At 41.3% G+C, this 12,578-nt stretch overlaps 1 protein-coding gene and 1 pseudogene across 2 annotated transcripts in view; one reads left to right on the top strand and one right to left on the bottom strand.

Annotated features, from left to right (window-relative positions):
- Positions 1–711, top strand: part of LOC309508412 (piggyBac transposable element-derived protein 4-like) — an 88,123-nt gene extending 87,412 nt beyond the window's left edge. Inside the window, exon 3 of the mRNA XM_082183038.1 lies at positions 332–711. Coding sequence (XP_082039164.1) covers positions 332–489 — 158 coding nt within the window. The 3' untranslated portion in view covers positions 490–711. The remainder of the gene's footprint in view (positions 1–331) is intronic.
- A 1,882-nt stretch (positions 712–2,593) lies between these two features.
- LOC309508182 lies at positions 2,594–12,191 on the bottom strand (annotated as a pseudogene). The gene is made up of 3 exons: positions 11,956–12,191; positions 4,203–4,379; positions 2,594–3,141 (listed from the first exon to the last, which is right to left on the bottom strand). The product of its transcript is annotated as an uncharacterized misc_RNA (transcript).
- Between the last annotated feature and the right edge of the window lie 387 nt (positions 12,192–12,578).

Below are 12,578 nucleotides of genomic sequence, written 5' to 3'. Positions count from 1 at the left end.
TGTCTGATCTGTCTTCAGGTTAAGTTTCATTTCATATTATTTCCTATTTCATTTCAAACCAGTAAGTGGAAAACACCAAAAAAGCAGAGTGGAGTGACATAAATATTTACTCTGCCTTTTTTGTATTGTCCACTTTTTTGTTTGTACTACTTAGCAGACATTCACTGCCATCTGAAGTGCAAAACATTATTAGTTGTTTCTTTGCTTTAGTTGTATCTTTTTATTTAGGAAGATATTTCAGACATTATTCCGATACAGAGAAGGAGATACTGGAATTATTATTAGTATCTATGCATGATCATGCCACTGTGCGATGTGTTCACTGCTACAGATACACATGTGGTAAATGCAGACGGGAGATACCATGGCAGTGCCAGGATTGTGAGTGATTGCTGGAATGTACTCACTCACTTTTTAATATTATTTGTAAATATGTGTACAAATGGTTGGTTTCTTTTTTATTTAATTTTGTACTGTTTTTATCAATAAATCTCAGCAACAAAGGAAAAAAAAACATGTGTGTTGATTTCTCCCTAAGATGGCAAAGTGAAACACAAGTTTCCTTGAAGTGGCTCAGCATGGCCCCACATTGTTTGCATAACAAAAGCATCTGTTCACAGCTGATTAAGGATATTAGCCTAAAGCCTTCCAGCCCATCGGCTGTCCTGCGGGTTTTATAGGTAGAAAAGCCAAATGGCTGCTCTCTGGGACTTCTAGTGTTTTAATGCTCGAAAATTGGTAACAAGGCGAAAACTTTTATCTGGTTTCGGAACCAATTGAATTGGACTGTTCATTATTGCAGTAGTTATTTCTCTGATCACCCCCTGCTCTAATAATTCCTGTATCGTTTGCTTCAATTCCTCTTTTCCTAATTTATTAATTGGATATTGTCTTTGTGGTTTATGTATACCCCCTATTATTTCATGAGCATACTTCTCACTAACTCTTCCACAATCATTCTTAAATTTCCCACATGGAGCCTCTCTTAAAGCTTGTATCAATTCCTCCTTTGATTCCTTGGTAACACTTTACTTGAAGGGGTGTGCATAAGACTAACATGACACCTTCATAATCATGCCATGACACATGTCATGAATATGAAGGAGTTTGTATGCATGTTTATGACAACTGTCATTAAGTGTCATTCGCTCAATTATGAAATGTTTAATGCAAAGATGACATTGTTTGAAATGTCTTTGTTATGACAACTTGACAAACCAATACATCATAACGTGTCAGTGTCTTTGTCATGACAACTTGACATTACCAAGACAACATAACTTGTCAGTGTCCTGGTAATGACAACTTGACATTACCAAGAAAACATAACCTGTCATAAATCTGTTATAAAATATGACATAGCAGATTAATTATCAAATTTAAGAAACTACTTAGCTTTATGGGTTAACAGTACATTAAACTGTCATGTGGTTGGTTTTGACATTGGCTGTCATGAGGCTGGCATTATAACAGTGTCATGAATATTTTTCTTGACCTCAAATACAGTGGTACACATTTAATTTGTCATTAAAATGTCATTAAGTGTTAATAATCTGTCAAATAGTTTTATAACGGTGTCATGAATATATTTCTTGACCTCAAGTACAGTGGTACACATTTAATTTGTCATTAAAATGTCATTAAGTGTTAATAATCTGTCAAATAGTTTTATAACAGTGTCATGAATATTTTTCTGCAGTGGTACGAGTTTAACTTGTCATTAAATGTTAAAGGACAATTCCGGTATTTAACACTTTGAGTCTATTTTGTAGGTTATTTTGGATGAACAAGAGTGGTGGACAAAGAAATGTTGACAATGGTTCCTGTCTCGACTTTTTGACTATTTTAGAATTGCCCATGACCGCTTTAGAATGGGAGTCTATGGCCATGCACAAACATGCCCTTAAAACAACCCTTAACGTTCGTTTTCAAAACTGTTCAACTCACCGAGTGGTTAGTGGTGTTCGTTGATGATTAAAAACAAATATATCTCCGCAATGTATGATTTCAATCCGTTTATTTTTCTATAGTGGAACTATTTTTTCAGATACCTCACAACCGCATATAAACTTCCGCTCTTCCGCAACTTCCGTTGCTCTGCTCACGCTAGCCTTCTGAGAGACAGAGAACCGAGCGAAAAGACCTAAAAGACTACAACCAAATGTAAACAGCCCCCTTTCCGTCTCCGGTAGCGCAGTAATATCAACGAGCAATGAGTCCTCCAACGGAAATCAATGGGATTTTACAAAATGCCAAATAAAACACGACAGAAACTGTATTTCGCTACGCTACTTGTTTTGGAACATCAACGAACAGCACTAACCACTCGGTGAGTTGCACAGTTTTGAAAACGAACGTTAAGGGTTGTTTTAAGGGCATGTTTGTGGATGGCCATAGACTCCCATTCTAAAGCGGTCATGGGCAATTCTAAAATAGTCAAAAAGTCGAGACAGGAACCATTGTCAAAATTTCTTTGTCCACCACTCTTGTTCATCCAAAACAAACTACAAAATAGACTCAAAGTGTTAAATACCGGAATTGTCCTTTAAGTGGTATTCCTATATGGTCAAATAATGTTAAAGAAAGTAAAAGATTTTACTTAACTTTATTTATGTGCACAATACATAAAAAAACTGACAAGTAACAGAACTTGCTCTTCCTCACACAGAGGGTTCTGACATTTTCTGACATAGAATGAAAAGAAAAAAAAGAAAATAATAATAATTACCTGTGCTTCCTCAAACAGAGGGTTACAAAATAATCTCAACACATATATTTAGTGTTTTGGAGGGAAAACAACAGGATAACTTGTTCAGGAGAAGAAAAAAAATTAGGTGTACTTGTACATTATTGGGAGGAGTTGTCCACTTTTTTTCTTTGCTGTGATCGTTTCAGCCATCTCTTTTGTCATAGCCCTCTTGCAGCGCTCTGCAAACTCTGAGATCTTCTCCTTGACTTCGTCTGTAGGGAGCTCCTGAAATGTGCCTGGATATGTGATTGCTAGCTCAGCAATTATAGCTGTTCTTGCAATTGTGTTGCGGTCAACATTAATCTTGGCGAAGGCCTTTTTCATGGATCCAAACTTGGTGAATCTCTTAAGGGCATTCTTGTAGCGGCGGATGATTCCATCCGTTGTGGTCCCTGAACAAAAAAATAACCAATACAAACAAATAAATAAACTAGGGCTTTCAAAAGTATTATTGTGATTAAGTATTTTAATCAGTTGACAGTCCTAATTAATACAAATATTAAAGAGACACTTTTTCTCTAGATTTGACTTATTTTATGAAGTCATATAGTGTCATCCTTGCAGTATTAGAAGTAGGTTTAATCTCAGCTAATGTTCTTTAAGATGCCAGACATCCCACTCTGCGATTTCTCGGCATCCGGGAAACGCTATCGAAATGCGGGAGGTTCTGGGACAAGTGGTATGCCTGAGATGCTTCTGTAAAATGGTGAGTAACACGTGTCTTCTGGGAGATGTTTGAGGTGGCGGAGCGGAGATGTGAGTTTGGGGAATTCCTGGCAATTGTCTGTCATTGTTACAGATATGTAATAGCAAATGCGATTAATCGTGTCAGCTTCTTTTCAGGCAACAGCAGATATGGAAGAATTATACTTAACCTGCTGGTTCACTGTGCATTCTCCTTTCAATTTACAAGAACCAGCACAGTAAGCTGTGTCCTTTCATATCTGACAGCCTAAATCAAACATAACCAGCCTGGGTGGAGGATGCACACTGAATCAGCGTGGAAATTACTGTCTGTTCTTGTCTGCTTTAAAGGCTAAATATATGATTATTTATTATGAAACATTTTGTTTTAATTTACCCATCCTCATTTCATTCAAAATCTGTATGAATTTCTTTTTTCTGTGAAACACAAAAGAAGATATTTTGAGAAATGTTTCAGTGTTGTTTTTGTTTTTAGTCCATATGGAAGTTAATGGCAGCCAAAACTCTTTGTTTACAAACATTTCTCAAAATATCTTATATCCAGAAAAAAAGAAAGTCACACAGGTTTAGAACATCATGAATGAGAGAAAATTATGACAGGATATAAATGTTGGCTTAAACTATCCCTTTAACTAAGTTCATGGTGGCAGCTGCTTTTCATTCAAATATAAAAAATGAAAGACAAGTTCAGTAATGGGCAACTTTAATGTAAGAAACCATCTCATTATGAATCAATGCATGTGCTTACTTCTTGAACGGCTGTGTGAAGTGTATTTTTTTTTACTTTTTCTTCTCCTTCTTCTTCTTCTTTTTCTTCTTCTGCTGCTCCTCTTCTGAGGATGATGAGGAGCTGAAGTCTGAGGGTGAAGAGGAGGGGGATGGAGACGTTGAAGGTGAAGATGAATTTGAGCAGTCTTTCTGAAACCTGTAGGGAAAAATGGGAATGGGGCAGGTGGACAAGCAGAAAGATGTATAAATAAACAAAGCCCCAAAATCTAAAAAGTTACATTTCTCAATGTAGGCCCAATTTTGGGTTCTATCTGAAAGCAGAGAACTGTATCACAGAAGAACACAGATAACAGGATTTGTTTTATTAGATAACTTCTACAATGCTCTCATTGTAGTTGATGATTAAAGGAACTTTCTGTAAAGTCTTGTTTTTGAAACCAGAGCAAAGACACTTTTCATAATACAAATTGTTTTAAAGCAGCTTTACAAAAGTCACAAAGTGCCTATGAAAATGTCTATAATATAGTATTAATGCTTTACATTTACATTACAATTACAATGGTTTTGATCCTTCTGTAATAATGTGATGAATAATTTATATACTGCATTTAACCCCCTGAGGTCGGAGGTATCGCCGGCGATACCAGCTCGCTTTTTTTTAATCAGTGTAAAAGAAACTCTGTTGACTTTGATTTTCCATAGGAGTTTCATACATCAATCGATTCTGTTAAATGTGTATTATTTTTGTGTATACTCACAATAAAAACAAAGTGTTCTGCTTTTTGCCAAATAAAGAAAAATAAACACGAAGCGAGTTCTGCCTTCTCTCTGCCAGTGAAGTCCATTCTGAAACGCGTCCGAAAATGAACAATAACTGAGCAAATACTCAGTCAAACAGGCATACAGACACACAGGCATGAAGCTTGAATTCTCTTCTTTTAAATGAAGTAATTTATATAAAAAACAAATATTCTCATCTTGTGAAATCTGTATTAAAAGAGAGCGATTCCAGTCGAGCTCATCTCAGCTCATTACGTTTTAATCGGCCCCGCCCACGGAGAGCGCGCGCTATTCAAACGCAAATGACTGAGACGATCCCATACAAACTGTGAACGCCCCCATATCAGCTCGAGAAAACACATCAAGTTTATTCAGATAAGTGTACTTGTCTACACTGTCTCGCAGCGCTGTGAGGAATAATAATAATGGAAAACGTACCTCAGAAGTGCTGGTATTTCGAGGAGCAACGGATGGAATACTGTAGTAAGTTTTTTTTCATTCTCAAGTAAATCGCGTTTCTGTGTGAATGAATGAACGGCAGAGATGCGCTGTTTACCACAACTGAAATGTGTTGAAATAAAATGTATTTGTATAAGCAACGTATTAAATTGCAAATTAACATTTATATTCCTTATAATAAAAACAAAAGACCGATGTTACAGACAAATGAAAGACAACATTTCGTTGATTAGTTTTGGATAGATTACACATTTTTACTGTAAAATATCTGCCACCTCAAATAAGCTTTTGTTTGCCAATTTTTGCTAATATGTTAAATATAGTATGTTTTGTCAATGTAGGCTATATTTGAAGTAATGAATCCTTAACTTTGAAATATATATGATAAAATGTATACTTTAGTTTTTACAAAGAAAGATTACACTTCAATTGTTGTTGTAATTGTAACCTTTTAAATAAAAAAATATATTTACAAGGTAGATGTAAACAAATTTTAAAAGGTAAATATAAGCCTTTTCTTTAAATAATTTTTATTGTGTTTTATTATTGACAAATTTGGGGAGAGGATACATATTCCAAAACTTAAAATACAGTATGAGAATTAACTGCACAATTACTAGACATGTTTTCCTTGGATATTATACAATTTGCAAGCAAAATTTGTGCAAAAAAAACAAAAAAAATTGAAATGCTTCCAACTGTGAACCAATTTGGTAGAATATATATATATATATTGCTCTTGCATTCTTTCTTGTGGCTATAGGTGACACACCTGAATGAATGGCTCATTAACCCCCTGAGGTCGGAGGAATCGCCGGCGATACCAGCTCGCTTTTTTTTAATCAGTGTAAAAGAAACTCATAAATACTCAGTTGACTTTGATTTTCCATAGGAGTTTCATACATCAATCGATTCTTTTAAATGAAGTAATTTATATAAAAAACGTCTCGGTTACGTATGTAACCCTCGTTCCCTGAGTAGGGAACGGAGACGTTACGTTGGATGACGACGAATGGGGTTTCGCTTAGAAAGCCTGTCATCTTCGAGTATATAAAACGAGCCTATGGCAATGAAATGCCATGGGTCTGCGGAATTTGCATTGCGTAACTCCGCCCCACCCTGGGGGTATATAAGGAAGTACGCTGCAACATGCAGATATGTCTTCGCTGAGGAGCCGAGACTGAACTCAGGCGTTCCAGCGGTACAGCGGAAGTGGCAGGGAGACGTAACGTCTCCGTTCCCTACTCAGGGAACGAGGGTTACATACGTAACCGAGACGTTCCCTTTCGTTGTCACTCCGAGTTACGTCGGATGACGACGAATGGGGTTCCCAGTGTAATCACGCCACCTCCCGACTGTCTTCCAGTGCCCTGCGTAAGTGTGAGCTCCCTGTCGTGAGACTGGCACGGACGAAGGACTCCTACTTAACACAGGATTAAACCAAGGTACACTGGGAAGCATATCTCAGTGGAAATATGCAATCATGCCCAACCCGAAGGGGGGGGGACTTGGAATACCCATATGACCCAGGAGGGCTGCATATGGAGAACACTGGGGTGTCCAGCCGCAGGTGGAATATTTCAACCCCAGGGGTGGCAAGGTGGCTTGCCGAGGGAAAGACACATGCTCAGAGAGGCTTACAGTGGAAATACACATGTGGGGGTCCATGCACATGGAGGTACCTAGCCAAGCGCGAAAGCTGCCGGTGGCAAACTCTGGCGTTGACATCGTCAGTGCTGGAGGAGACTCAGGGCTTATGAGGCTCACCTGAGGAAATATCGCACGTATCCCGTCCGTGGAGAGGAATGGCGAGCAAGCGAAGACACCTGAGCAGAATCTATTACCGGCTAGTTGAAGCGAGTACATGAGAGGAAACTGGCTCCACTCGGAGATTGTAGAATCTCGTGAATGTGTTAGGTGTCGCCAGCCTGCAGCTCTGCAATGTCTGTTAGCGAGGCGCCATGCGCTAGAGCCCAAGAGGATGCCACACTCCGGGTGGAGTGGGCCGTCACACCAAGGGGGCATGGTCGACCTTGCTGCTGGTAAGCCAAAGCAATGGCGTCCACTATCCAGTGAGACAACCTTTGCTTGGAGAGAGCCTTTCCCTTCAGCTTCCCACCATGACAGACAAAGAGCTGGTCAGAGGTCCTGAAACACTGCGTTCTGTCTACGTAAGCACGGAGGGCGCGTACTGGACAGAGCAGTGCCAAGGCTGGGTCTGCCTCCTCCAAGGGCAGCGCTTGCAGGTTCCCCACCTGGTCTCGAAAGGGTGTGGTGGGAACCTTGGGCACATATCCAGGCCGGGGTCTCAGGATCACGTGAGAAATAGCCGGCCCGAACTCCAGGCACGCTTCGTCAACCGAAAATGCGTGCAGGTCCCCTACCCTCTTGATGGAGGCCAATGCAACCAGGAGCGCTGTCTTCATAGACAGGAACTTAAGCTCCACTGATTGCAGAGGCTCAAAGGGAGCACTCTGCAGGGCAGTTAAAACCACTGAGAGGTCCCAAGAGGGAACGAGAGGAGGGCGAGGAGGATTCAGTCTCCTCGCTCCTCTCAGGAACCTGATGATCAGGTCGTGCTTTCCTAGAGACTTACCTTCAACTGCGTCGTGATGTGCGGCAATGGCGGCAACATACACTTTCAGGGTGGAGGGAGACAGCCTACGCTCCAACCCTTCTTGCAGGAAGGAAAGCACGACACTGATCGAGCATTTCATGGGTTCTTGATGTTTAGAAGAACACCAGTTGACGAAGAGGTTCCACTTCAACGCATAGACATGTCTCGTGGACGATGCTCTAGCGGAAGTGATGGTAGCCACCACCGCTGGTGGTAGGGTACTCAAACCTACCTCGTCCCGTCCAGGAGCCACACGTGGAGGTTCCAAAGATCGGGATGAGGGTGCCACAGGGTGCCCCGTCCCTGAGAAAGCAGGTCCTTCCTCAGAGGAATAGGCCAGGGAGGTGCTGTCGCGAGGAGTACTAGTTCTGGGAACCAGGTGCGGTTGGGCCAATACGGGGCAACCAATATCACCTGCTCCTCGTCCTCCCTGATCTTGCGCAAAGTCTGCGCAAGAAGGCTCACTGGGGGAAACGCATACTTGCGTAGGCCCCGCGGCCAGCTGTGCGCCAGTGCATCCGTGCCGAGCGTGCCCTCGGTCAGGGAATAAAACAGGTCGCAATGGGACGAGTCGTGGGAGGCAAACAGATCTATCTGAGCGTCCCCGAACTGATCCCAAATCAGCTGGACCGACTGGGGATGGAGTCTCCATTCTCCAGCGAGAGGCCGAAGCCGAGACAGCTCGTCGGCCGCACGGTTCAGCTCTCCCGGGATATAAATGGCTCGAAGCGACCTCAGATGCTTCTGACTCCATATGAGGAGGTGGCGGGCGAGTTGCGACATACGGCGGGAGCGTAGACCACCTTGACGGTTGATGTACGCTACTGTGGCGGTATTGTCTGATCGGACTAGTACGTGTTGACCCCTGAGCAACGCCCGGAAGCGGTGCAGGGCAAGGCGTACAGCCAGCAACTCGAGGCAATTGACATGCCAAAGGCGTTGGGGACCTGTCCAAACCGTAAGAACAGCACTGCCTCGAAGGCGAAGGCGACACACAGCACTGCATGCCTGTGCCACGATAGTGACAGAGAACATACAGCCCATGATCGCCACGCGATCGAGTGCAGCGAAGGCGGAGGACGCCTGCGGGCCGCGAAAAGTCACGTGGACTCCCACGGGCCGGAAGCGTCCTGATGCACATCCGGGAAGCCTACAGCGCTCGGGGGGAGGGCGGCGCCACTCCAGCCGATGCTTTCAGCTGCCCGGGAAAGCATGGCCATCAGCTCTGGATCTGACTCGACTAACGCTGACACTCCAGAGGGAGGCAACGCAGTCGAATCCTCATTTCCAGAGGAATCAAGCCCGCCTTGTGATGCTGTGAGTGACATGACACCACCTGCTGGAGCCCCGAATGAAAACACTGGGTCCCTAAGAAGAACCAGGTACACACGGAAGCCCCACGGTTTGCGATGTGGAGGGGGGCGTGGCCCGAGGAATGCTCGTCGGTATATGCCACACTGTAACCCTCAGATCACCCTGGCCACCAGCCAAAGTATCCCCTCTCGAGGAAGAGATAGATTGGGGTGTGGCAGAGGGGACTCTACCCACACGGGGATCATTGAGTCTCGATCTATAAACATCGCGATGGTCACGTTCCCGCAGAGAAAACGTGACTCACCCACGAGCGCTGCCGAGCGTGAATCAGCCCAACACGCGAAACAGCGCTCGTGACCGTTAGGCAGATGAATCACGCGCCCACATCCAGTAAATACACGGGCGAGCCGTCTTGAAAAAGACGTGCCGCGTGCAGCTCTTTTAGAGAGAGGAAAAGCTCAGCAGAGTGCTGAAGCGCCCAGGGAGAAACACACACACTGTCGGCAGATCACTGCACAGATCAGCAGCAGGCAATGCGATCTCGCTGGAACACGCCGTCACACCAACACACTGAAGAGCCGCTCGTCTCGTAGAGTGAAGATGATACATAGCTTGTAGGAGTGAAGAAAACTCTTGGCTCCGAAGCGAAAACATATCTGCATGTTGCAGCGTACTTCCTTATATACCCCCAGGGTGGGGCGGAGTTACGCAATGCAAATTCCGCAGACCCATGGCATTTCATTGCCATAGGCTCGTTTTATATACTCGAAGATGACAGGCTTTCTAAGCGAAACCCCATTCGTCGTCATCCGACGTAACTCGGAGTGACAACGAAAGGGAACAAATATTCTCATCTTGTGAAATCTGTATTAAAAGAGAGCGATTCCAGTCGAGCTCATCTCAGCTCATTACGTTTTAATCGGCCCCGCCCACGGAGAGCGCGCGCTATTCAAACGCAAATGACTGAGACGATCCCATACAAACTGTGAACGCCCACATATCAGCTCGAGAAAACACATCAAGTTTATTCAGATGATAAGTGTAGTTGTCTACACTGTCTCGCAGCGCTGTGAGGAATAATAATAATGGAAAACGTACCTCAGAAGTGCTGGTATTTCGAGGAGCAACGGATGGAATACTGTAGTAAGTTTTTTTTCATTCTCAAGTAAATCGCGTTTCTGTGTGAATGAATGAACGACTGAAATGTGTTGAAATAAAATGTATTTGTATAAGCAACGTATTAAATTGCAAATTAACATTTATATTCCTTATAATAAAAACGAAAGACCGATGTTACAGACATATGAGACAACATTTCGTTGATTAGTTTTGGATAGATTACACATTTTTACTGTAAAATATCTGCCACCTCAAATAAGCTTTTGTTTGCCAATTTTTGCTAATATGTTAAATATAGTATGTTTTGTCAATGTAGGCTATATTCGAAGTAATGAATCCTTAACTTTGAAATATATATGCTAAAATGTATACTTTAGTTTTTACAAAGAAAGATTACACTTCAATTGTTGTTGTAATTGTAACCTTTTTAATAAAAAAATATATTTACAAGGTAGATGTAAACAAATTTTAAAAGGTAAATATAAGCCTTTTCTTTAAATAATTTTTATTGTGTTTTATTATTGACAAATTTGGGGAGAGGATACATATTCCAAAACTTAAAATACAGTATGAGAATTAACTGCACAATTACTAGACATGTTTTCCTTGGATATTATACAATTTGCAAGCAAAATTTGTGCAAAAAAAAATTAAAAAAATTGAAATGCTTCCAACTGTGAACCAATTTGGTAGAATGTATATATATATATATATATATATATATATATATATATATATATATATATATATATATATTGCTCTTGCATTCTTTCTTGTGGCTATAGGTGACACACCTGAATGAATGGCTCATTAAGTATGCGGGCCCCATTGTCTCCTCAGGTGTGAATCACTATATATGCATGATGATGTTGAATGGTTGACGCCCCTTGCGCATATTGTCTTTACAAACAAAAAGTGTTTTACAAGATTTAAATCAATGTATTGTGTTATGTGAATGATAAGGGCAGGATGATTTTCACATCATTTTGAAGAAAAAACTCTAGGCAATGACATCAATTAGTCAAAAGTCTTATTGTCACATATTTAGTATGTGTTTTGTGGCCTTATTTCAGAAACTTTAGTTTTTAGTTTTTTCAATAACCATGCATAAACATTATTCTCTCAAAAATACAAACATGTACATGCATGTTGCTCACATATTATGGTAGCCCTGTTTGTGCTAAATAGAGTGTAATTATACCTTTGCCATTAATATGTTTATAAGCAACTGAAAAAAGCACAAATGTCAGGGCATGTCAGAACATCTCAAGGACCCCAAAAACCACTCAGACCCCAGAGGGTTAATAAACATGACTACTGCTGCATGACCCTTCAGTGAGTTTGCACTTACAATTAAACAGCTACACTTTTGCTCTGTGTGCTGTGATGAAAGTTGATAATGGTTCTATCACAGTGTCTCTGTCCTTTCACAAACATTTAAAACTGCATGAATAACGGTAATTGTGTTCCTAATGTACCTGACTTTCCAGTAGATGCAGGTGCCCTGGGGGCTCCCTTGATTTGTGAAAGCAGGAATTCCTTGTTTTTTAGCTCACTGTTGGCCTCTTCCAGGTATTTAATGCGGTCCTCGAGGTGTTCAATCTTCTGTCGATCCATCTTGGTCTGTTCTTTTAGTTTGGCCAACTCCAACATTCCTGTTGGTGACACTGCACTTTTTTTTTTAAATAAACAAATGTTTTTGTATATATATTCTCCCATCCCAAGAATGTCCCTTGCTCAGAGCCTAGCAATGTTGTCAATCATTAAGTTGTAAATAAAATGTAATTTTTAAACAGAAAGATCCTTCCACTTAATAAGACCTCAGTGTATCAGCTAAAATTGTGAGGATTATTTTTGGTGCTGCCTGACTTTTCAAAGAAAACTACATTTCTCCAATTGTATTTCACTGAAGAAAGCAAGTCACCGACACATTGGATGTCATTTATCAGCAAATTGATTTTTTTAGGTGGGTTATTATGTTATGTCCTGGTGTTCTTAAAACAGAGTGCATCAATTTAAATGCATGTTGCAAAATAAAAGCCAAGTACTTGGCTATACATATATATATTAGGGGTGTAACGGTTCACAAAATTCACGGTTCGGTTC

Source organism: Leuciscus leuciscus (assembly GCF_965113295.1).
Source record: "Leuciscus leuciscus genome assembly, chromosome: 10".
NCBI lineage: Eukaryota > Metazoa > Chordata > Actinopteri > Cypriniformes > Leuciscidae > Leuciscus > Leuciscus leuciscus.
This window is presented reverse-complemented; position numbering and strand designations above follow the sequence as displayed.